The 25,996-nt window shown below is 47.8% G+C and overlaps 1 protein-coding gene across 6 annotated transcripts; it reads left to right on the top strand.

Moving 5' to 3' along the window:
* The first annotated feature begins 226 nt into the window (after positions 1–226).
* On the top strand, positions 227–24,662 carry ZYX (zyxin). Of its 6 annotated transcripts, none has more exons than XM_084835111.1 (10): positions 227–445; positions 7,008–7,289; positions 17,893–18,080; positions 18,772–18,864; positions 19,442–19,951; positions 20,600–20,750; positions 21,002–21,171; positions 22,527–22,705; positions 22,876–22,996; positions 23,096–24,662. In XM_084835111.1, exons 2-10 carry the CDS (start codon positions 7,031–7,033, stop codon positions 23,204–23,206), a joined length of 1,782 nt encoding a protein of 593 aa, XP_084691237.1. In that variant the 5' UTR covers positions 227–445; positions 7,008–7,030; the 3' UTR covers positions 23,207–24,662. The 6 variants fall into 6 exon arrangements, with proteins under 6 accessions (XP_084691237.1, XP_084691235.1, XP_084691240.1 ...); XM_084835109.1 differs by having other exon boundaries at positions 18,766–18,864; XM_084835113.1 differs by lacking the exon at positions 227–445 and adding an exon at positions 728–1,080.
* The last annotated feature ends 1,334 nt before the right edge of the window (positions 24,663–25,996 follow it).

The following is a 25,996-nucleotide window of genomic DNA, read 5'->3' as shown; positions in this document are numbered from 1 at the left end:
GAGCGGAAGCCCGCTCGGGGCGCCCCCTCCGCGCCGGCCTCCGCTCGCAGCCACATTCCCCGAGCAGTGAGCTCAGCTGTTCGCTCAGAGCAGCCTCTCTCCTTTTATGGTCAAACAGCTTGGGCAGGGCGAGGCTCGTCGCGCGAGTTGTTGGGGCTCCGCGCCGCGGCTTCTCTTCCCCCGCCCCCTCCGAGCTTCCTCAACACCCCTCTTGGCAAGCCAGCCCGCTCAGAAAGTTGCGCGCGGGCCAGGCGGGCAGGCAGAGCCTCCTGGCCGCGGGGAGCCGGAGGAGGAGTCGCCGCCGCCGCCGCGGGGAGCCGCGAGCCAACCAGGCGCACCGCCCCTGCAGAGGAGCCGCCGCCGCCGCACACCTTTCTCAGTGAGGTGCCCGGGGGGGGCCCGAGACCAGCCCTCGCTGCTCGCCTCCGGGGCCATCCCCGCCGAGGTAAGCCTGCCTTTCCCCTCGGAGGAGGCCTGGCTCTTGCCCCAGCCTGCTCGAGGCTCCCCCACCCTGGTCTTCGGGTCTCCGGAATGCTGGGGGGGGGGGCGGAGAGGGCCGGCTGGCCCCCCACCTCTCCCGGCCGGGACAGTGGCTGGGCGCTCGCCCGGGCTGGCCGGCTTCTCTTCTAGGCCACGTCTGCCAACTCCCCTGCCGCTGGGCGTGTTTGTGCCGGGACTCAACCCCGGCAAAGGGTGCGTAGGACGGCTGCGTCTCTAGCAGTGGCCCAGACGGGAGAGGCAGAGGCGGCGAGCGCGTGTTCCTCGAAAGCCCCACGGGGCTCGGCGGGGCCGACTCCCGAGGAAGCATGGCTAGAAGGGCGCGGGGAGAGAAAAGCCCCGCGCGTCGGCGAGCGGCGCCTCTCCGGGGAAGCCTTGACAAGCTGCGGGGCGAGCGTGCCGCTGGGGACCTCCCTGGGGGAAATGCCCCCCCCCGCAGAAGCAGCCGCCGCCGCCTCCTTTCTCCTGCGAAGGTCTGGCGGTTGGCGAAAGCGAAGAGGGGCTGGGAGCCGTGGCCTGCTTTGGGCTAAAAGCGGCGCGCGCGCGCGCGTCTGACCCGCCAGGCCGAGCGTTTGTCCAGAGGTATGTATTCGGGGAGCGGAAAGCCTCCGCAAGTCCTTGCGCGGATGCAACTGTTGCGTTACTGCTGTGCCCTTCCCAGGGAGACTCGGGATCGCCGCTCGTGCAGGCGTCTTTTTTCTCCTTTTGACGTGGCTTTCCCTTCTTCACCACGGAAAGCGAAGGATAAAGAGCTGTAGGTGCGAGCTGCTCGGGGGGCCGTGGAACCTTCCACTGACTCCAGGCCTCGCTGTTACTTCTGCCACTCCCTCTACAGCTTATTCACAGGAAAGTAGTTTTGCTGGAGCCTTTTCTTTTTTTGGCCGACAAAGCAAAAGGCGCAAGATAAGCGGTGATGACTTGCATGGAGAGAGGAAGGAAGAGAATGTTACAGAGGGGATCTTGCAGCCTATTTCTCCCATTTGTGAGCTTGTCAAGTGTTGGCCACAACACCAAATAGAACTTCTCTGTCCAGAGGCAGTATACTTTGCACGTTGACTTTTGATGTTGCAGTCATGCCAGCCTTCCTCAACGTGGTGACTTCTAGATATCTTGGACTACACCTCCCATCAGCCCCAGCCAGCATGGCCAGTGATCAGGAACAATGAGAATTGTGGTCCAAAACATCTGGAAGGTACCATGTTGGGGAACATTGTGCCAGATCATCCTGCTTTGCTACAAGTTTAAAAGGTTGAAGGTCAACCAGTGAGTTTGCTCATAGTGTGAAAGGCCTTAGCAATCATTGCAATGTCACACAAATGATTTACTGTAGTATCGCTACAGATGTCTATGTTCTGATAAGAACTTGTTGCATGAATTTCTCAGAGTTTTAGTATGTTCACTTTACAAGAGTATTGCACATTCCTGGGGGTTGGACTCAATGGTCTTATAGGCCCCTTCCAACCCTACTATTCTATGATTCTATGATTCCTCATCTACAGAAGTGGAAAATTTGGAGACTGTTGCCTGCAAGGATTGTGTGATCCTTTTTATTTCACAGAAACGATAGGCATTGGTTTTTCTTCAGAATGGGAGTCAGTAGTGTGCAATAGTGGGATGGCCTTCTTGTGGTGGCCCCCGATTGTGAAATGCTCTCCCCAGCGACATCCGCCAGGCAACAACATTGTCGCCTTTTTGGTGCCAGGTTAAGACTTTCCTGTACTCCCAGGCAATTGATGGCATATGATGGGGCTTTTAATTTAGTTGTTTTACTGGGTTTTGGCATTTTTAATTGTTTTAACTCATTGTATGTTTCGATCCCTGCTGTAAGACCCCTTGAGTCTTTTTTTTAGAGAAAAGTATCTAATAAATGTAATTAATAATAATAGCAGCACAAAGGGGTGTGGTCTAGGGTTGGGAGAGAAGTTGTAGGCTCCTTTTAAAAGCTGGAACATCACTGCTTAACTCATTAGTTTCACTTCCCGACTGGTAGTAGCCGATCTGTTGCCTTTTTATTTCAACAGCTAAAATGTTGGCTTTCTTGCTAACTGACCCACTAAATCCAGGAAGTGTGGACAATCCAAGTTTCTTGGTCTCTTAGAATTAGGGGGTTGCCCAAACCTGTCCAGGCTAGATCAGGGCTTGATTCTAGGGCAGACCTTCATAACCTGTGACCCACCAACCCCAGCACAGCACAGCACATGGGCTGTATGGTGTGGCTTGATAGATGCTTGACAGGCTTTTGTTCTGGCAGGCCCAGGCAGGCGACAGAAACAGGACGTCTGTCAAGTTTCCAGCACACTGCCACATGTGGCTGGTGGGCTGTGTTGTGCCCAGAGCTCATGGATTATGTTCTGAAGTGACCATGCTTCAAAGAATTTTTTCTGCATTTCAGGAACCAACTTGGGGATGCAGGGGGTCAGAAGATCCTGTTGTATATGGTCACCAGAAATAAGTGATAATGCTTTCTCCAGGACTGTACTTCTGTAGAATGCAGGCGGGATTGCATTTCTGAATTTTTCATCCTGAGAGATGAAAACTAGCATATAAGGGGAAGGAGAGGCTGCATCCTTCTCCCAGATGTGTTATTTTTCTGTGCTTACCTGCAACCATAGGAGACCATGCAGACGTGTTCCGCTACCCACTGCCTGAAATGGTACAGCCCAGGCAAAGCTTTACCATTTGTTTCTGCTGACTGTGTAAACTGGCTTCCTGTCAACTCTTCCCCCCTGTCAAAATACAATCTGCACCAGCCCACATGTACTTCACGTATTAATCCCTTTATTGATTAGCCTACAATAGCCAGATTATATCATAATGTGTTTTTAGCAGGGCTTGTCCACAGTGTCACAGACAGCATATTCCACAAAAGTTACTGCAGATAACCCCCTGCTCTCGGCCTCAGCTTCTCACCTAAAACATTTCATACCCTACATGGCTGAAACCTTGCAGGTCCTAATTGTTTTGCCAATTGCTATTTTAACTACAGCACACTGAGTGCCTGTGCCAGTTGACTTTATAGCATGCATAAATTGGTAAGAGATGTATTGTGTGATTACAGTTATCTGTGGAAATTGTGGTAGACAGTAATTATCACACTTCCCTCCTCTCAACACCCCAGCCAAAAATACTGGCATTGCAAGCATATCGTGTGAGGACCTAGTTTAAAATACGTTTATCCAACTTTTCCAGCAGTTCAAGGTGGTCAACAAGCAATTAAGGGCACAATCCTATGCATGTTTAGACAGAAAAAAGTCCTACAACTCCCAGCATTCCCTAGCCAGCATGGCTGGGGGATGCTGGGAGGTGTAGGACTTTTTTTCAGCATGGCTGGGGGATGCTGGGAGGTGTAGGACTTTTTTCTGTCTAAACATGCATAGGATTGCACCCTTAATGTAATTATATAATATCTGACCTCAAAGAGGCTCTCACATTTAGAACTATATAAAAAAAATATGCACTTGCAGGAAAGGTCAATAAAAATTACATACAACATCTGCAAAAGGGTATCGCCTTTATATCAGCCTGGCACTCCTGGAGGAAGATTTCCACCAATTTCCTAAACATTCCAATAAAAAGGGCCTGGGGTAGTTTCCTTGGGAGTGAATTCCACAAGTAAGGGACCATTACAAAGAAATTCCTGCTCCTTGTGGCTGTCATCTGCCTCTGATGGCAGTAATCTGGAGGGCTTCACTTGCTCTCAGCACATTGAAGGGGGTGGGGGTGGGGAGAGATAGGGTCCTGACAGGTTTTTCTGAGAAATCCTGAGACACTTAAAAATCAGCTTATTCCTTAGAACATGGGTGAGCAGAAGCTGGATCTCCAGATGTTTTAGACTTCAGCTCCCAGAAGCCTCTGTCAGCATGGCCAATGGACAGACTTGTTGGGAGTTGATGTCCAACACATCTGGATATCTACTTTCCATCCACCCCTGCTCTAGAGGAGGATTTGCAGTTCGCATTATTTCTCAAGGCAATGGCCACCCCTAAAGCCTACATGTCCACCTGCCCCCAGCTTTTCATGTGAACTGGAATCGTAACCTCTTCCCTGGCTTACTGAAAGGCATTTTGGTGTTCATTGACAAGACTGTGGCTGCCCTGCCAAATAGTTGCAAGGTGAGGTAGTGTCAGAGCTGGCCTGGAGTCGTCTGCATTTTGCAACAGTATACAGGGAACGTCTCCCTCCCTGGGGCACACTTGATAACTCGTTGGGGCCTGCCCAGTTGGTGATGCACTCTCGCCTGTTACATGCGCATTGTGAACATCTGAGCTTGGCTCTGTGTTAGTTCTTAGTTCTCTTTCGTTTCTGATACATCATGCACATCTTTGTGTCGTGTTCAAGTGTTTCTTGACAGGTACTAAGTCTGGATTCTTAAACCCTATTAGTTTAAGAATCAGCTGACACTTTATTTCAAGTGTCACTTAAAAGAATGGTTGCAAGGCATAGTGTTGACTTCTCTTGGAGGTGTGAGGTCACTGGGAAGGGAGAAGTGGGATAAGATGGGCAGGGCAGCTGCAAGTCGGACACTGCAGAGAGCATGTGGGAAAGGGGGCTGTCCTGGGGCTGAGGAGATGGGCACAGCTGTTCATGCTGTGCAAGTGCCTTTATGGCGCAGCAGACTCCCTGGCCTTTCCATCCATATTGTGCTCTTCCATTTTTATCTAGTCCAATTCTGCCATCTCTTGGATAATGTACCAAGTGTAAGCTGAAAATCCAATATAACCAAAACATTGTCTTTAAAGCAGCTCAGGAAAAAAATACTTGGGGTTGAGATTCCCTGGTCTTACTCTTGCATGCGACAGAATAAAGTGAGAGACTTCTGAATGCTGTCTGTGGCATTTCTTGGACAGAAACTGCTGGGTTCTACTTGGAAAAGATTTGGCAGACTCCAGAACAGACTGGTTCCAGTCTGCCAAACACAGGAGATGGCTGTAGAATCATCAATAGATTCTGCAAACCACTCTCGGCTTTGAAACGGTCTCCATGAGTGTCTGGAGGCTTCAGGTGTTGTATTGGTGATGTTGCTAAGCTAGGGCTCAAGGGCTGAGGGCATCAGGTTAGGCCTACTAGGACCTGGGGCCACCCTGGTGGGGTGTGGTCTGGAAGTACCAGTAGAATGAAGAATCTGCAGTCCTTGATGGGTAAGGCAGTGTGGTTTTGAACAGTCTGAGTTTTGAACAGTGCTGACAGTGGTAAAGCCCTAAGGTAGAACATAAATGTTTACTATTTGTTGACAAATAACATTTGCCTTTTAATGTGCAAGCCTGCATTGTTTGAAACTTAAAGGGAAAGTGCCACATCCACAGTTTTGTGTTCTAATATTTTTTAAAAATGTGCTTGTTGTACTAAGTTTGAACAGCTTGTACAAATCTGGGAATGGTTGGCTGACCATACTCAGAGCAGTGTCTCCTTTAACAAAATGCCCTTGTCAGGATTGTAGCTGGAATCGTTTGCTGTGCATGCACCCAGCGCTGCTTGCTTTCACCTGCAAAAAGGCCAGCGGTGGGATGGGCGGGCATTAGGGCAGTCTCTCTGTAGCTTGGGCTGGGAGAGGAGGAGTGTCACTCCAGGAACGTGTCAGCGAGGCTGGCTTGGTCCAGGTCTTGCTTCCGGGGGGCGGGGAGTGGGGGGCGGCAGCACGACAGTGCGGCGATGCTGTGCAGGGACACTTGCCTTTGGCCACTGTGACAGCAAGGACTAGCAGGGCAGAACCGCGGCTGCCTATGCCGGAGGAGGGTGTGCGTGCGTGTGTGAACGTGTAGGTGGAATGCCAGGAGCAGCTCGCTCGCAGGCGACTCCACCATGGGATCTGCCAGGTTTCCTTTTGTTCTGCTTCTGCTGCAGTTTGTTTAAGCCGCTTCTCTGTTGACCACCCCAGTGGCCTTGAGGTAACATGAAACAGAGGGTAGCAGCAGGCAGAGATATTTAAGAGGCGGGGGGGGTGATAGCGTTTGAGTGAAGGCAGGAGGAGAGCCATGCTGAAAGCTCTGTCAGAGACCTCTCCCCAATTGCTTTAAAATGGAAAGGAATGCTTTGGAGTTGGAGACAGTCCTCAAAGCCCCCTCCCCTGTAGTGCATACACACTCTTTATATAGATATAGATAAATCTGTTCCCATCCAGTGCTGTGAACTTGGTTTCTCCTGTGATGCCTGTTCAGTTTACGCTCCCCCTACTCCCACAAAGTAGAGCTTTGATTATTCCAAAGTGTACATACAGAAGAAGTTCAGGCCTCTCTGCTATTTCATGTAGCATACCCTAGAGAGAGGTTGTAGTCTGTCTTTTGCTTATATCCAGGTTTTTAACATTTGTTCCTTGCATCCTGGTTGTCTTTATTCTCCAGTTTGACAACCCCCTCTCCCGCCCGCCCCGGTCAACTTCAGTGCCTTCACTATAGTAGCCTGTACCCTCTTTGTGGACACGATCCTGCACTGTTTCTTTCTCCCAAATGCCTGCCTTTGTCTGATGGCACATCTCTCTCTCTCTCTCTCTCTCTCTCTCTCTCCCCCCTTAGGTCCTGAGCCCCCCTACAGCAAGATGGCGTCGTCAGGTGCCCCAGGGACCCGCATGACCTCCACGGTCAGCATCAACATTTCCACTCCGAGTTTCTACAGCCCACAGAAAAAATTTGCACCTGTTGTCGCTCCCAAGCCCAAAGTGAACCCCTTCAAGGCTGCTGGTGGCACTAGGCTTGAAAATGCCTCTGAGCAGACGCTCCTTCCCCATGTAGGGGCTTGTGCCCAGATTGGAAAGGTGGGGGAGATCCCAACGGGTGTGGTACTTCCCCTTGCTGAAGGTAAGTCACTGCCCTGGTGCTCTTTGCATTCCACTAGGAAAAACAAGGAGTGTTCAACGGACGAACTACACAGGAAACAGAGAGATGTCTTGGAGAAAAAAGACATTATTTTAAGTCTGCAGGCAGCAGCTATGTCTTCCCCCATTTTTATTCTAACGTAGATCCAGGGAGCCCGATCTTAAAATCCTCTCCCCACGTAGCTAGGGTCCAGATTGGGGGCCCTGTGCCTACTCTGGAGTAAAAATAGGGGGAAAAGATGTAGCTGCTAGATATGGATTTAAAGTAATGTCTGTTTTGGCCCATGATCCCATCAGAAGTGTAGCTAGTTGGAAGGAGGATGTAGGATTCTGAACTGAGTCAATATAAACTTCATATTAAAAAGGAACAGAATGATGTCTGACCTAGGGGTGGCTGTCCGAATTGTTTTGCCAAATGAAGAGAGAGAAAGCAATCTCGGGGAAGGGAGGGTTAAGGTCTGTCTTTCCGTTGTGCAACAGAACCTTCTGGAGTGCCAGAGGGCTCAATGGAGCAGCTCTAGGTTTGCAAGAGGAGCAGTTTGGTCACACAAACTAACTAACCTGCTGGGGATGAAGACTAGAGAATTACCCAGGAGTTTAATAGGTGGCCTGGGGCAAGCCACTGTGTCTTAGCCTGAGCACACCTTCCCCCCAGCTTGCAGTGGTGAAAGTGAGCAGCCACAGTCAGGCATGGTGTAATGACGTCGTACTTAGTGGTCGTACAGGAGTTGCTCTGAAAGTTTCAAAAATGTTTTGGGCTTGGTTTTTAGAATGCTGTCAAGAGATGTGGGTGCAGTGCGTAATTTCTTTTTTAAAAGGGAGAGGTGCTGGCAGGCCAAGGCCTGTGCGTGGGAGGCCTGCCATCTGCCCTGAAAGGAAGTTCTGCGCCTTCTAAATATGAGGACTGCAGTTGCTCAGTGGTGAGGTGAAAAGCTTTCGGTGTGTGCTCAGAAGTACTCATTATTGCTTAATTGATTTTATATATGGAAGTGGTGAAAGGGTTGGAGGGACTCAAAGTCCAATTACCTGCATAATATGTTTTGACTTACTACTGCTCACTTTTGTGTCTCTCTTTCTCTTGTTTTCTTGTGCCCCACTCCTCCAGTCTCTGTCTTGGCCTCCCTCACTCCCCTCTCTCCTTTTTCTTCCTTCCTCTGTATTTTAAGGATATTCTTTTTGTCAGAGTGCTTGGTGGTCAAATCTGTCTTTGCTTTTTTTAAAATTACTTTTAACCAGAGAGTCTTTTTCATTCCTTAGTTCACAGGCCTCCTAGAAATTAAACTCTGATTATTATTTTTTTGCCTTGGTACAGTTGGCAGCTACCCAAGGACTTGTCCTTGGGTTGATAGCAGGGCAGCCATAATGTTACAGTTCCTCTTTCTCAAGATAAAAAGAGGAAGTGTGTATACACTTGTATCTTGTCTGAGGTATATCCAAGAACGTGTGTGTTGGGTAAAAGCCCATTTCTGCATCTTCCTCACTATGCAAAAAGCATTTTCGGATCTTGAGGGCAGTTGCAAGACCAGATCCATCCTTGCTTTACACTTCCTGTAGGTTTACCTAAAGCCTTGGGTGAATTTTCCCAGTTCAGTCATTAATTTTAACAGGCTTTGGAATTGGTTTCTCCATTACAGAAAGTAAATGTCCCTCTGCTAGTCACTAGTACTGTCTTTCTTGCAATGCTGACCTACCAGTTAGGGCTGTGGGTTCAGAGTAGGTCCCTCTTGATCATCCCTTGCATGAACACTGACTGCCTTCTGCACGTGCAGACATGTGTGCGTGTGTGCATGTGTGTGTAAAACATGGCCCATTGGATTCCACAGAGGCCTCCCTCACTAGGCTGTCGCCATGCTACCAGGCATGACCCATGTCACCCAAGCCCTGCCCTTCTGCACCTCCCTTGCCAGCCTCCAGACACTCGTTCTTCCCAGGTCTCTGCATTTGCTTTTAGCCCCATCTTTTCTCGGGAGAACAAGCTTCCTGATACTTGTAGGGGCAGCACATGAGGCCCTGGCTTGGCATGAATGGGCTCACCACAGTGCTATGCCACTGGGTCACTCTGCAGTGGCTTGGGCGGCATGAGTTTTACTGATTCTTTAGGCTCTACATCGGGGTGGACAACAGGTTGCCTACCAGCTGTATGCAACCCCCAGCCTGTTTGGTGCCCCCCATCACTGCTGAATTAGCTGTGGTGGTGGTAGCAAAAAAAGCTTTCTGTTCAAATCAAGGCATACATGGAGCATGTGCCTTGCTTGGAAGCAGAATCGTGCCCCCAGAAGTGTGATTTTGCTGTTGCTGTGCTGCTGAATCTCAGTGGCAAATTCAGTTGGGCGACGAGGGGCAGGGCTGTGGCCCTCATGGAGTTCGGGGGAGGCCTGTGGCTCCCAGAGGTTGCCCAGCCTTGCTCTACATAGAAATGTGATGCACTTGCTTTTACCCCTTGCATTTTATGGCCCCTTGACTCTACTGTGTATAAACTCCGTCTTTCCTCTGTCTACACACTGTCCACTTGGCATCCCAAGGGGTTCTACCCCTCGATGGGCTCTTCTGCAAAAAACCTTGGTGCGACTGATCTTTGATTTTGTTACAAGCAGCTAATACAGCTACCCCTTCTGTTTTGTTTTTGTCCCAAATATAGGTACTATGTAACTTCTGCTTCCTCTTCAAGCCTAATAAGGTTTATGAGTCATGTGTTATGAGTACTTCCACAGGGTTGTGATGTAGCATTGTCGATGGCCAGTGGTGTAAGTAGTAAGTTCTGAAGTGCAGGCGGCCATCATGACAGCCCTCATCGGCACTCCCCAAAGGAGAGTCCAAAAATTCAAGCTGCTGTGTTGATCCATATCAACAAACCAGTTCTAGTAGTTTTCATCTCCACCAAGAGCAGGTCTTCTATAAAGCAAATGGGTCTTAATTGCCCATTCAAGACCAGGTCACCCCAAAATAGGTTGCATCGCAACAGGGAACAATATATTGTTGCTGGGAAAATTCATCCCTCTTCCCCCAGCTACTGTGAGGATTGCAGCTAAGCTCAGAGGAAACAGGGAAGTCTGAGGGGTGGCAGACGATGTCAGTGTCCCTAATAAAAAAGTGCTGGCACTGAGTCCCTGTGAGGCTTGGTTCAACTATACCACTATTAATGGCACCTTCCTGGAAGCCCGTGTTATTTTAACTATAAAGCACTCGCGCGCGGGCGTGTGTGTGTGTGTGTGTGTGTGTGTGAGAGAGAGAGAGAGAGAGAGAGATTCGGGGACTGGGGCAATCTTGGTGAAAGTGTCAGCAGGACTAAAAGACCCTATTTGTATCTGATGATTTGGTTATCAACCTAATTGGTTCAGGCTGAGTGTAGAAAAAAAACTGGCATTGGTGCCCCTTCAACAAACTGTGGCCTATGAAATATTCCATGATGGGGCTGGCAACTTTGGGTGAGGTGGACTGGCATGAAGTTGAAATGCAGGGCTCAGTGGTCGCTCCCAGTTCTTACAGTGTTTTCTCTTGTGATGGACAGGCACTATGTCCCCTCCAGAAAGGGCAGACAGATACACTGACAGGTTGGAGGCAAGAACAGCCATGCTTTGTGGGGCATGTGGCAGCTGGGACCATACAAGGCCTCTAGGAGGCCTAGAGAGGCAAAGGATATCAGAAATGGAAGCCATGGGAGCAAGAGGGAGTGACACAAGGGAAGGGCTGTTACTTGTCTAGTTGGTTCTCTGCAATGTATAGCTGGCCTTGGCATGCCTCCCTCCCCGACGCTCTAACTAGGCTCTTCCCAGGCCTCAGTGCAGGACAGGCTATAAGTAGAAGAGTTGTCTTAAATGGGTAGCAAAGGCTTATCTCAGCCTTCGCCAACATGGTGCCCTCCAGATGTTTTGGACTTCAACCCCCTCAGCCCAAGCCATCATAGCCGATGCTCAGCAATTCTGGGAGTTGTAGTCCAAAACAACTGGAGTGCACCAGGTTGGGTAAGTCTGACTTATCTGGTCTGTCTTGTCTGTAAGGAGGACCCTCTGATCTTGGTCAATAGTTCCAAATCCCCTCTGCTGCAGAGGGGGCTTTCCTTGTGTGGTCAGTGTTCCACTTTGCCAGCATGGTGCTAGTCAGCAAATATGGTAGGGCGAAGAGTGTTGTGGGTCTTTTCTTGATGGATGCCACATTCACGTATGCAATATGGACAACAGTAAAGGGAAGCCACATGATTCAAACTCTTCAAACACGTGGCATAAAAAAAATACTATAAATAGCTCTGAGAAGTGTAAGCTGAACGATATGCTTGGAAATCACATGTTTCAGTCCTAATGGGACTGTACCATATCAGAATGCAGGTGGGGACTAGATGACTGAATGCCTGTTTGCTTAAAATAACTCAACTGGTAAAAAAAAAAAAAAAAGCCATGCCAAAGCATACTAGAACCCTTTCACTTTGATATACTAATTTTCAGTGTGTAGGCAGATTTTATTATTAGTGGTGTGTGTGTGTGTGTGTGTGTGTAAACATTCAAACATGATTTTGTCCACTTGCATTAACTGGTACAGACAGCCTCAGGAAGTCTGTACCACATGGTATTTTTGAAAGTGTAGCTTGGCTCTTGGTTCATATTTGGAGGGGGAGTTAGTAGGAAGTTTGCCTAATAAATGTTCTCCTTATAAATCTAGAAATGCTTCATAACTAAAGTTTTCATGCCAGCAGCATTCTTTCCTATTCATTGAAATGGTCTGAAACTTTGGTAGTTCAGAAACAAAGTCATGAAATTATTTGTTTAAGCACGATGAACAAGATGATGATGATGAAATAGTAGCATAGTTCTGTGAATGCACTATGAATTAGTGATGACGACCTGGTCTGGTCAAACCACAGATCATGTGGTGAAACTGTTCCTGGACTGCACCACTGCAGACTGCACATGGGGACTTCATTGCTGAATGTCCCTCACATTTACATTACTACCATGACAAGAAAAGGCTTGGTTCTAGCTTTCTCCTTGACGTGTAAGGTTTTTTTGTTTTAAGAGCAAAGATCTTTATCGAAGGGGTGGGAACCACTCAAACGTCTGACTCCTCCCCATTCCCAAATGGCACAGTCCAAGAACAGTTTTGCCATGTGAACTCTTGTTTGTGTAGACCCGTCCTGTTTTCACTGAATGGGAGATCAGAGGGTAGTGTCTGTCTTCTCTCATCTATGAGGAAAATGACAATGCACATAACTTGCTTTGTCCCCAGATTAAGGCCGTAATCTTAAACTCATTCACTCAGTCCCAAGAAATTCCTATTGAACTCCTTGAGACTTGGTTCCTTAGTTCTGGTCATGCTGCAAAAAATCAGGCCACATGAAATATTTTTCCTGCAGTACTGGCTGCATTGTATTGAAACTTTCTTCTAATGGACATTAACTTTTGGTGTTGTAATGTGTGGAATGTCTGCTTCAAGCGGCGTTGTTCCTACGTCACTTGGCATCCACGAAAAGCAAATTAGCTGTTCATGTTTCTTTTGTTCTTCTGTCCCCTGCCCCTTCTCATCCCCACGGGAACAACAGTGGTATAAAATTCAGCTAATTCAGCAACATGCACCCAGCAGCTTTACTGCTTCCTCGATCCGTGCACACTGTTTGTACCTTCAAGGGCTTACTAGAGCACAGAATGCAACTTTCTTCCTGTGTGTCTTTTCGTTTGGACAATGGCATTGTGGTTCTCAAGAGAACAGTATTCCCAGCATCTTGGTCTTTGAGAATTTATAAGATTGTCTGGGAACTACTAGACAGTCAATGGGAAGCCTAGCTGAACTCTTGATTCACTCTTAGTTCTACGAGTGGGACCTGCAATAAAATGTTGCAGTGGATTCTCTGGTGAAGCTCTCCAATCCACATCCCCACTCCATGTGTGTAACTCCCTGGACTTCCCCACCCATTCCCTATGTGTGCTCATGCACATATAGTCCTCACTTAACTGTTGGGGTTTTTTTTGTAGGTGGGATAACTTTATTTTTAGGAATTGCCTACTTTTGCATACCTCACGTTTCCCCTGGCCACGTAGACATATCCCTCTTGTTTCTCAGTGGCCTTGTCATGCTTCCGAAGTAATGGGTATGGGGCCACCCAAGTTTGCGATTAAAGGGAATGGTATTATGCAGGCCTTATGATCAGAGTATGGGCAGAGGTGGCCAAGACACTTGTGTTTGCTGCTTGAGCAACTGCACCATTTCACCCCTCCAATGATATCTTTGTGTCTGGGCTGCACCATATTCGACTGCAAGTGGGAGCTTGCATGACTGAATTCCCACCCCACCCCCCAATATAAATTCCCTCCACATAGACAACTAGATATCTGGGATTTGTAGCTCAGTTTTCTATGTGACTACTGATGTTGTTCCTACCAAACATATTCAAGGCGTCCTACAAAATAAAATAATAAAAATATTGGGTAACATCGGATAAGAGTAGCAAGAGACTTTTCACTTCTTCCCAATCCAGTATCCCAACCAAATAGAATTCTCTGCTACTAGAAAGAGAGGGAGCCAACTGAACACTTCTAGGGAGGGAATGTGAGCCTGGGTGCCACCACAGAAAAGGCCCCATTCCTGGTTGCTACTTGTCTCACTTATGATGGTGGCTTAGCCCATTGCCAGGTTGTTCATTTTCCCAGAATCTTTATGAGAGGGCAACAGTAATTTTATTGTGAGATCAAACTATTCTTGACTGCATCTCAATTTAAAACTTGGTAGGACTGGATAAGGCTGCTTTGGATGCCAGTTCTGATCCATCATGGGTTTAGGCCGAGTACAAAGAGAAAAGCTGATTTACAATACTATCACAACAACGATAAAATACAACAATTCCAAGCAAAGCAAAACTGATAAAATTGCAATAAAACAGGGGAACCTTAAGACTCATTTTACAGAAAAGCAGTGGACTCTTTGGAAAGCGGAACTTGAAGATTCCTGTTTGTTTCTTTCTCTCTGAAAGAGCTGGCCACTTGTCAAGGACAGGGCAGTCAGTCCTGTGTCCTTTGATCTTAAGTAGCTTGTCAGGCGGTGGGGTGATAAAAGATGCAACCAGCATGCAACACTTGAGGGCAAACATTTCGCCATCTCAACTAGATCAAACAAAACTGTCTTGATATGTGAACAGTTTTAAGCTTCATATGTGAGCAAGAGTTTAATATGCCTGAAAAATCAAGAAGCATTGCCTTGATCCCTTCCGAAAGAGGACGAAGATAGTAGTCATTTTGGCATAGCAGCCATTCTGCCCGCTGACTTCTGCAATCCCCCAACGGAGTGATAGGTAACAGGCAGACTGGGGGCTCAGTCCAGGCCTTTGGGCTCTTTCCATCTGGGCCCAACATAGCTTCCAATACCAAGAACTCCTCTCCCTCCCCTTATGGATTGTCTCAGTTGCTTTTTCCCATGAGAGCTGATGCACAGTCAAAGACACCTTTTACTTACTCTTTTTCGCTTATGCTTTGGTTCACACAGGTAATGGCCATGTTACATAGTATGTGGGAGGGCTCTACCAAAATCTTCATTGGTACTTGCTGGAGGTGGGGGTGGGGTAGAGCCCTTTGCATGCATCTCTGCTTGCAAGAGTGGGTGTGAATGGATGGAGTCGATGTTCAACAGGGTTTCTGGCCCCTGTTCAAATCAAAATGTGGTTTCTCTGTTTGTAATTATTTAGAAAACCACCAAAAATCTAGTTGCCAGCCAGGGCCTTCATGCAGGAGAGATCAGATAAGAGTGCAGGAAGAGGGAGAGAGAAGCAGATGGTATCAGATCCCTGTCTACTCCCCCTCCCCTAATGAAGAGTGGCTAGTGGGTGGATGGAAATCTTGTCTGTCTGTCCATTCCTTTCTGCTGTCTTATTTACTTAGATATGAGAGAGGTGTGGTGGAGATGACTCCCCTCTGGCTGTGTGGGTAGGAGCATGGCACTTTTGAACCAACTATAGCATAGTGAATGGAGGGGGGATTTCCTAAATTTTTGGACAAGCAGGAAATCTAGAGATTGCCTGTGATCAGAAATGGGTCATCTGTACTTTGGAATTTTAAACAGTGGTGGAGATTTCCCTCTGCTTCGTTTCATGTAACTTCTAGAGATTCCTCCATAAGACAGAATCAACTAGTCCAAAACACAGAGTGCGACAATCGGTAGTGATGATGCCACCCTGGCTGATAGAACCTGAGCTACGGAAGCAAATGTTCAAAACCACGTGGCTACAGAGAAAGCAAAACAACAGTTAAAGAATGTACTTGGAATCTCTAACTAGGTTTCTGTTTCCCAACCCTTTTATTTCTTGCTTCTGGTTACAAACATGTTCAGAGACACTGGATATGAAAGAGAAGATTTTTGGGGAGCTGGCCAGAGGAAGGGGGAGGGAGGGTGGTTTGGAGAAAGTGGCACTAGACTAGCTAAATGTCTGTGAAGTCTGATGAGCAAGGTAGGGAGAGGGATAGAGGGAGGGCATCTGTCCTTTTCCCTCCGCCCTCCCATTAATCACTGAGGTCCTCGCCTTGGACAGAGTTAGGCCTCTCTTTCCAAATCTTGGCCTTCCCCCAAACTGCCTCTAGGCTCTGAGGAGGTAGGATATGTTTCCTTTTCTCTCAACCCAAAAGCTGATTTTGGGGTCAGTGTGTGGAAAGAAGCAATGTCCAGTGCAACCCTGTCCCCTAAGTGCTGCCCTTTGTTTCCCCCACACTTTATCTCTCCATTTTCGTTACCAACTGCGAATGGTAACCATTCACTTCTGTGGGAGGAGGAAAAGAGCTGCAGTTGAGAATTCCAATGGGGCTAAACCTCTGTGCTGCCCCTGCTGACCCCCAGACTTTGAGAGTGAAGCCTCCTACAATATGCAGAGCACTGCTCCAGTTTTGGTTTCTTGGTCACACTAAAGTGTGACTGTTGGGAACTGGTGCTGCCCGCATGTGTAGTAGTTGCAGGATAGGAGTGCTGCTGCCGCTGCCCAGATTCTTGCAAGAGTATGGTGCCTAGTTCAGCTGCCCCTTCATCTCTCCCTTCTGGCCGCTGTGGCTGTGATCTAGTTTAATCCCTTGAGAATAGGCATAGTCAGTATTTGTCCCCAAAGGGCAAGGCCGCTCTATCTCCCAGGATGATAAAGGAATGTAGCAGGTCTTGTTCTGCTGTGCTGCTTCCATCGTGGGTTGTCAGCAGAACAATGCGTTCTAAGGGTGCTCTGTTGGTTTCTTGAACTTCCAGGTGTGCCCGGGATTCCTCTTTCAGATGCTTGCATTGAAAAACACAGAATCTTGTAAAAGCACCAGGCACCACTTGTTAAGATTTTCTCATACATTATTCTGTCCATCCCCCCTCCCCACACCATGGTTGCTCCCATGAACTAAATCCATCCTCTCACTAGCAGAGGTCCACTAGCGTAACAGGGCTTTCTCCTCCTCCTCCTCCCTGCTGCAGCCCTCCACACTGCTCAAATATCTGCTCAGGAAGGTTTTCCAGCCCTCTGGAGCATATTTTGAGCTGGTGCAGGAAGGAGAAGGAATGGACATCTTTTCAGTTCTGCTAACAGAAGCAGTTTCATTAGCAGAATGACACCATTGAATCCAACCTGATGTCACTACAGGAACATCTTAAGAATGCTACATACTTGGATTGGAATAAAATATTTTTTAACAGGGATAACCACATCTATGAAAATATGAAATATAAGCATGATCAGATATTGCTGATTTCTGTTTCCAAATAAGATTTTAATAAGATTGCTAACTTATTCTTAGAGAGAGAACTTTCCCTCTGCTAATCTTTCTACATATGGAGTGGTCATGTCTCACTAACTGTTTTAGACCAAAAGTGTGGAAAACACTAATGGCAGGACCAATTAGAGTGTGCCAGTAACTCCCAACATTTTAGTTCGTCATTTTGTGAATGATTTTGTGCTTCTAATAGTGGATTTATTGATGGCTATAACTACTTTTTTTGTTAAGAACCTTGCAAAAGAGTGGATTAACAGGGTATGGCAAATAGCACAAGTTGGCTAAACTGAACAAAATTGTTGGTTCAGGTGACAGTAAAATAAAGCACAGCAAACCTTGCTAAGAGTTAGCATGCTTTTATTTATTTTGGAAGCATAAGCATAGTGCTGATACTAATGTATACAACTGATTTTTGATGCTTCAGTTTTCCCTGTTCATGCTATACTGAGACTTATTTGTTTAAAGGTGTATCAGAATATGCCTTTGTTCCAACTATGTAATACTTTTGAATATTTTTTTTTTTAAAAGCGATACCTCCACCCGATCAGATATGGGTTGCTTCTTCATTATGTAAAGCTGAACCATTCTTACAGCATGGCCAGAAATGTTTCTTGCATGGGCAAAGCAATGGAGGAAGTGGCAGCAACCCTATTGTTGATCTATGTAATGCATGTGAAGGAGTTGTTAGACTGGCTGGAGGTGATGGGAGTTGTAGTCCAACACACCTGGAGGGCACCAGATTGGGAAAGGCTAGTAAATGCTGCCACTGCCATAGGAGAAATGCAGCTCTCTTGATAGTTTGTAGGGAGGGGAGTGATCAAAGCTGATGTGAAGAGCATACCATAATAATCCACATCCCTGTTTTGTTGTTCTCTGCAGAGCTTCCACCCCCACCCCCACCACCTCCAGGAGAAGAGATAGTTGTCTCCTCTAACAGTGCATTCCCTCCCCCACCTCCTCCATTTGAGGAACCATTTCCTCCAGCTCCAGAAGAAGTCTTCCCTTCTCCTCCTCCTCCCATGCTGGAGGAGGAACCCATGGCTCTGAGTGGGCTGTCAGCCCCCCAGGTGAGTCTTCTCTTTGCAGGCCTGGTTTATTGGGATAGCTCTGCATTGCCATCAGCTTCTTGTTCCCTTTATGCATTGTGTGTGTGCCATATTATCCAGCCTTGGGCCACCATCTGTGCAAGAAGCAAGAAGGCAAGCCTGAGTGAGTGAGGAAAAGAGACGCATGCTGCCCCCTCAGGACTCTGTTCTGTGTATTTTTAACTTAATTAAAGTGCTCCACCAAGAAATGTGGAAATCTGTAAGTTGTGCAAATGAAATAAAACTTGCGCGATGGATTGGATCTGTTTTTATTGTGTTGCGTCTTTCTGCTTCCTCCCCAGAGTGATTTCTGGGGAGGAAGTGTGCTGATACTGTTGTTTGTGTAGTTACAGTCGTCATGCTCTGTCACCTCTCTTCAGATTTCACCAGGAATTGCCCACACACTTCAAGCACATTTTGACAACCCTGGGGACTAGCAGCTCTTTTTTTCCTATATAAAGGAAGCTGAGACTCTCCCTAGTAACAGCGAGTCCCTTCCTGCTCATAGTGCCCTTCTGCAGTCTTTTCCGTGCGCTCCCTTGCTAAGCGTAGTAGCCACTTCATTTGATGTGCAAGACTAGTGTTGGTTGACATAGTGGCTTGTAGCCTTAAGGCAGGCTTAGGAACCTCTCTAACATGTGACTTCCTTTCTCCTCCCTGGTGGAAGGGGCAGGCCCGTGGAAAGATGAGCAGCATTGATTTGGAGATTGATTCTTTGTCCTCAATGCTGGATGACATGGAGAAGAATGATCCCTTCAAATCCCGGGTGAGCTGCAATACAGGATGGCCTTTGCGAAGCCTAGTCCTCACTGAGGTGGTTGACCTGTGTCTAATCTGGGCTAGCCTAGGCCCCTTCCCCCTGACATGCTAACTTTCCATGTGAAGGGTATTTTTTCCATGGTGGAGCCTTCAATCATGTGAGCCTCCCCTGCAGCCAGAAATGGTATAGCCCCGAGATACGTTGACCACCTCAATGAGAATTGGGTCCAAGTTCTGGGGTTTTGAGGAAAGAGGATTGGATCGGGCTTGCTATACTTGAGTTTGTGATCCAAATTCAGATTTTGTGAAGGCCAGATGGCCAAATTAATCTTTGCGGTGGGCTCCCTCACCCCAGAGTAGCCAGACCTCGCTCTCTGCTTGCCAAGTGGTAAGGAGGATTTTACGACACATTTGGTGCAGATGCATGGACAAATGGATGGCTGTAACCACCTCCCTCAGGTCTTCTATTCACTCTTATTCTCCACATGGAGGGAAGGTTGGACCAGTGTAGTCTGAACTGGATGGCAGCAGCTGCTGTCACATTAGCCTCTTCTCGTCGCTGATTGCCTTCTTTACTCTTGCAGGTGTCTCCAGGATCCATGGCTCCTGTAGGTGTCGTTTCTGGCTCTAAAGGTTCCCCAGAAACCATGGCTCCACCTAAAGATGTTCCAACTCCAATTTCTTTTCCCTCCAATGCTGTCTCCAATCCCAGTGGAAGCCACGTGCCCAAGCCACTGGGAGAAACCACTCCGGTTCCTCCACCATGGGTAGCCTTGAAGCAGCGTAGAGATCTGCCATCAACGCAGCTTCCAGCGCCGCCTCCTGCTCCTCTGGCAACGTCAGCCCCTAAGTGCGCTCCGCCTCCCATGGCTGCTGGCCCCAAGTTTGGACCAAAGCCAGCTGGTGGGGCTCCTTCAAGCTTCCCAAGACAGGCTGCCTCGTCCCCTGCACAGTCTCGCTTCCCAGCCCCTTCTGGCACAGGCCCAGCCCCGAAGCCGCAGCCTCCCAACTTCACCCACGCACAGCATCGGGAGAAGCCCCAAGTTCAGGAGAAGCTGCATCCTGCTGGACAGCTGCCTGCCCCACGAGACGTGGTGAGGGGTGCATCGAAGCACTGGCTGAGGAATGAGGGAGTTCAGCAATGTCTGTCTGTAATGATCTCAATGAAATCAGGCTTGGCAGGGCACCATAGCTATTCTGCTATAATTTCTGGCAGCCATTCTAAAGCAGTGAAGACGGCCTTGGGTTTTGGGGATTTGGTTTGTTTGTTTTAAATTGGTTATCCTACATAACTAAGCCCATGCTGAGGAGAAAGTGACAGTTTCACAAGAGGACAGGGTTCCCGTAACTTTTTGCTAGTGCTATAGAAAACTTTATTTTAACCCAGAGATAAAACTCTGCATGTTGGTACATCCTCTTCAACACAACTATCTGCAAGGCAAAAGGCAGAAACCAAATCCTTAAAAATAAAGTGTCCTCTTCAGTACAGCTGTTGAGGTAAAAGGAGCCTTTTAGAAGGCATCTAATTGCCCTAGCTGTAGGACAAGGTTCCAGAAAAGAGGGTGCAGCAGGGATAACTGTGTGGGAGGTGGGTGGGTGGGTGGATTTTACCACCCTTCAACACTGTTAAAGGGAGGCTAGTCCACGTTAAATGACCTTGCATGTATGCCCTGGAATATGTGGTGCTTGGGAGGCAGGAGAAGGACTGTATTTGTATCAGTGGCTCTTATCTGTTTCTCCAGCGCAACCCTGTGTCCCTTGCAAACACCAGATCAGATCCTCCCAGGGGCAGCTCTGCTTTGACCATGAAGGAAGTAGAGGAGCTGGAGATGCTAACCCAGAAGCTCATGAAAGACATGGACCACCCACCCCATACAGAAGCCTCCACTTCTGGTGTGTGTGCACACATATTTGTGAACGTGTGTGGTGGTGGTGGTGGGGGAATGGGATTTCAGTCTCAAGTTTCCGCTTTCATTTTTTTCAACTGCGAAGGAGATCTTCACCTGCTACAGGTTCAGGAGCAGGGAGAAAGGTGGTAGCAACCCTGTTTCCACCTAGAGGTGCTGAGTTGTATTGCATGGGAGATACCTGCCAGCAGTCTAATGGCTTCGACTTTTTTTTCTTCCTTCATCCTGCCATTGAAGAGCTGTGTGGCCTGTGCAATAAGGCCCTGTCGCGGACACAGCCAGCTGTCCGGGCTTTGGACAAGCTTTTCCATGTTGAGTGTTTCACCTGTTTCAAGTGCGAGAGGCAGCTGCAGGGGCAGCAGTTCTATAATGTGGATGAAAAGCCCTTCTGTGAGGAATGCTATGCGGTGAGTGCAACTCCGGTGGGGCAGGGCAGCCAATCAAGGTGATTTGGGGGTATTGGAGGAGCCCTGTTGTGTCCTGAGGTCTGGCTCAGATGTTACCATGGCAACACCGGGCCTGTTCTGTGTGGTTCATTTTCTGAACTGCTGTGTGATGTCTGAAAATGATAGCCACCTGAGAGAGTTGTAATTATGTGGCTACTTCCCATATTAGTTTGCCAACCAGCTTGAGTTTTTATTGGTCTAGCCAGAGCTTCATTCTCTTGGCCAGTGGCCTGCACAAAAAGGTTGGGTGTTCATTATTAGCACACCTACTTCCCTCTAGCAACCTTTTTAAAGAGAGACCATTCAGACATGCTCTGTTAATTGTCAGGAAGCAGCTTTTCATTAAAAAAAGAGCAAAGGGAAGGCATTCCTCATGAGTTCACAGACACTTAGATGCTTGTCCACTTACTGAGTATGTATGGGAAGGTTCCCTTGGTGGGGGTATTCAACTCAAGATGCCTGAATTTTTGAGCACGGAGGTGCTAACTATGAGAAGTAGCCACATCTGCTTCACTTCTGTCCCATTTGGTTGTGTTCAGATGTTACTGGATCAATCATGTGTGGAGCTGGGCCGTACATGTGGCTTCTGTGAATCTGAGTAGCCTCTTTCCAGTGGTGTCACAAACATATACAATGAAGTTCTCTCTACTCTCTGCTAAACCTGATTAACAATTCACTCTCGGTTAAGGAAGCATTCCCCTGATAGGAGGGGGATAAAACAAAAACTTGGTACATTCAGGGATTAAAAAGTGCTTCACATTATTTCTTTAGTCCTTAAATCAGTTGTGTAAGGTAGGCCAATACTATTCCTATACGTGGCAGATTACAGCTACTAAGGTCACTGAGTTTGGGTGGGATTTGAATCGGGGGTTGTCTGGCTTACAGCTTTCACTCTTGACTACTAAGCTGCTCTAACTTAGTTGGCGAAATGATGTTAAGAAGTGATGATTATTGTACACTAAAGAGAGGTTGAATATGTGGTCCTTAGAAGGAATTGTCCTCTGTATTGTGTTAGAGGTTGGAAGAGAATTGCTTTAAGCTGACTGTCTTCCCTGAACCCCTTGTTTCTCTAAGTGCATGCCTACCAGCACATATATGCAGGACTGATCTACGCATTACTTGACCCGTGTGCTAGCCAGTTCCCACATGAAAAGCAGTGCTGCGTGTTAAAGCACGGCCGTGGGAAATGGCCAGAGGGGAATAGCTGCCACACAGTTCAGGTAGTGAGTAGGCCAATCTGTAGGCTCTTTCTCCGACAGTTGTTCCATTTTGGAGGGCTCATCTTCTTCCCCTCTGGCCCTCTTTTTGTCTTCCAGGGCACCCTAGAGAAGTGCTGTGTGTGCAAGCAAACCATCACAGACAGGATGTTGCGGGCTACAGGCAATTCCTACCACCCTCAGTGTTTCACCTGCGTGGTGTGCCACAAACCCCTTGAGGGAGCCTCCTTCATTGTGGACAAGGGCAACCAGCCACATTGTGTGGATGACTATCACAGGTACGCCGCTCCTCATTCACCTCCTGCTCCTCATCTCACCCCCTGCTCCAGCTGTACTTGCGACCTCCCAGACTGACCAAGGCAGCCCTCTGTTTCCTCAAGCTCGGGTCTGGCTGAAATGCTGAAACTGAGGGTTTGAGTCCTCCATACCTCCTCTTGTGTGCTTGCAGAAAATATGCCCCACGCTGTTCAGTATGTGCGGAGCCCATCATGCCGGAGCCTGGGAAGGATGAGACGGTCCGTGTGGTGGCCCTGGAGAAAAACTTCCACATGAAATGCTACAAGTGTGAGGTGAGGAAATTCCCGGCTCTTCTCGCCCTCCAGCTCTCATTGGTGTTGCCGCCTTCTCCGTATTGTCAACTTCCTCTTTCTCTCTTCTCTTGTCTTTAGGATTGTGGGAAGCCCCTCTCCATCGAAGCAGATGACAATGGTTGTTTCCCCCTGGATGGCCACGTGCTGTGTAGGAAGTGTCACACCACACGTGTCAAAGCTGCAGCCTGAGGACCTTGGATCTGGATATGCCCTCAGTGCACTCTCCCCTCCCCCAAGCAGTGGGCCCAAAGTTCCCTGTGCTCTTCCTGTGACCCCCCCCCCCTTTCTCAAAATCATAGTGCATTTCTACCTAGACAACATCTCTTCCTTTCCACCCAAGGGCTTTCCTGCTTTTTTGTTATATCTGTCCCTTCTAAGACAGGGTCTTCCTTAACCCCTTGCTTACTCTGGCCACAGTATATTATTCTAGATACTGTGGAAAGTGACTTGGAAGCATGTCTTTTTATAAGCCCTGCAGTCATCTGTCTTGCTGAGTAATAAAGTAAACCTTGGAGAAAAACAAGGCTGCAGTCTTCCAACCTACTACTTCCTCTATTCAGACTTGGGACATGAAACTACTAATTGAGGTTTTAATTCCCTAGTTTGATGGGGGACAGAATCTTTCCTCTATAGGTTGGTGATATATATTGGCTCCTCTTCTGTACTGGGCTCACTTGTCTGAATGCTTCTTCTCACCAGCGAGGGAGCTTTTGACTCCTGGATTAATGGACCAGTTTTCTCCTCCTGTTCCCCAGGGTTAAGGTGGTCCCAGTTTTTGTTCTATGTGGTGCTTTTGCCTAGGCACTTCTGCATAACAAATTATCCAAGGACTACTCGTTTGTTGCCAGAGTTCATTATGGAACTGGGAAAGCAGTGTGATCAGAAATGATTCTGAACTTATGTTGGGAGAGGCACCCTCATCAGGGTTTTTTGTTCACGCCTTTCACATGATGGGTGCTTTCTAGGTCCCTATCAGGGCCATTCCCACCATTGTCTGTGAGGTTGCTCCACGTCAGTGTTCTGGATTTCTTTAGCACAGTCAACTGAGCAGAGCCTGAACTCCTAATTTGGGCTGAACAGGGATCTTGGATATCGTCTTGTCCCAGCCACTGTTTTGCATCAATAAACTTTGTGAGGTTTTTTTTCATTGTAACATTAGCCTTTCTGTGGGCTGTGCGCGTGCACGCGCGTGCACGCGTGTGTGTGCATGTGCACGCGTGTGCACGTGTGTGTGTGAGGGAGAGCGAGAGAGCGCGCGTGGTCATGGCTTAACCCAGCAGCCAAGCTTTGCACACTGGAGGGCTTGACACTGTCTAGAGCTAAATTGACCTTGCTGTAAATGTTCTAAGTACAATTAGAGCAAGGGTGGGCAACCTGGCCACACATCCTGCCGCCTTGCTCTGGATCCTGAGGCAGTCCAAAGGCACTGGCAGCATGGCTGACACATGAACAAGAAATGCTGTTTCTGATGCTTGTTTGTCTGAAAGCTGATATGGGAGTATTAACTGTTCACTGTGTTTGGAATTTCCTTGCCAGGCGACAGGTAGTATAGCTTGCAGTCAGGACAGTGTGTACTGTTGCAAAAGTGCAGAAAATCCCCTGAATGTGGTATTGAGTGCAGAGTGCATCTTCCTGAGAACCCAATTCAATTAAAAAAGAAACAAGTTCCTTGCATTCTTGAAATGGGAGATAGATTGTGTCTGGGCAATGCTCCGTGAAATCTCAGAAACCAGAGGGGAGCTGAAAGCCAGATTCTGAAAGCTGTAAGCAAATTAAGAAAGCTTTTGCAGACTTATTCTGCCCCTTATTTTGTGGCATAGAATTTGGGCTGCATCAGTGCAGAGGCGCTCTCTCTTTCTCTCTCTCTCTCATGCGCACACTGAAAGTACAGAGTGCATTTCATCTGTCTCTGGTACTGGACCTGGATGCAAGGAGTTGTAAGGGTTAAAGAAGGCACCCCCTCCCAAAGCTGCACTTCTTTCCACCTGTGCTTGATATATTACAAATAGCCAAGGTCCAAAGTGGGTGAGGCTTGCAAATGTTTGTCTAGTTTTTAATCTGTTCAAGTGAAGTACAGTTTTGTTCACCGTTCCTCTGTTCTTTCCGTTTCTCTGATGCATGCCTTTTGGAGATAGAGAAGACATTGAGTTAGCTAGCTAGCTGTATTGCACCGGGGCTGTGCCCCCATTTAAGGCCGCTGCATGAGACAATTCTGCAGGTGCAGGGTCATTCTGCCCAACCATCTCTTTTTAAGGCTCCCTGGCTCACATCACCAGGATCTTCCAACTTTGCTTTGAGGAGGATCTTTCTCCCATGTTCTTGTCATTCTTCTTTGGACATGCTGTTACCTCTGCTTAATCTGGAGTCCTTCAGCTTGGATATAACTCTGAAGGTTACAAGAGGAACGATCCAGCCATTTCCAGAAATGCAGCTTGGAGGAATGAATGTTCCCTTTGAAGGACAAACTTCACATATTGGGGGGTGGGGAGGAGGTTAGTAGCAAAGCTAGTGGAGGCCATCCAGAAAGCAGAACAGCTAATTCTGATGTAATACTTAGAATTACTTTCTGGTGTGATCCCTTGAGCATACACTCCTGGAAGGTTTTCTAGGGCTGATTTTTCTTGCAGACATCTTGATGAGGTCCTGCTTGTAGATTTGGCCTTGGAACTTATGCAAGTAGTGAACTTGTATCACAATATTCAAGGAGTTTGTACTAAGGAGTCACTTTAAAGAATCCAGTAAGTCCCATCTATTCTTCCAGCAGAAGCCAAAGTGTTTTCCCCCTTAGAGTTAATGTCTGAGTCCAGCCTTCCTCCTGATGTTGGACTGCCCCTCCCATCATCACTGATTATTGTCCGTGCTAGCTGGATCGGATGGGAGTTGTAGTTCAAAGCATCTGGAAGGCACCATGTTGGGGAAAGCTGCCTAGAATGTAGGGGGTAGGGATGTGCGGATCTTGTTAAATCTGTTCCATCTGTG

This window comes from Heloderma suspectum, chromosome 2 (assembly GCF_057233095.1).
Source record: "Heloderma suspectum isolate Gila_16-S chromosome 2, 16-S_ref, whole genome shotgun sequence".
Taxonomy (NCBI): domain Eukaryota; kingdom Metazoa; phylum Chordata; class Lepidosauria; order Squamata; family Helodermatidae; genus Heloderma; species Heloderma suspectum.
Note: the sequence above shows the minus strand (reverse complement) of the source record. Positions and strands in the feature narration are given on the sequence as shown.

Coding starts and splice junctions, on each gene's coding strand:
- ZYX (XM_084835109.1), top strand. CDS start 7,031: ATGGCGTCGTCAGGTGCCCCAGGGACCCGCATGACCTCCACGGTCAGC. Junction 19,952..20,599: donor TGCCTGCCCCACGAGACGTG/GTGAGGGGTGCA, acceptor CTGTTTCTCCAG/CGCAACCCTGTGTCCCTTGC. Junction 22,706..22,875: donor TGTGTGGATGACTATCACAG/GTACGCCGCTCC, acceptor GTGTGCTTGCAG/AAAATATGCCCCACGCTGTT.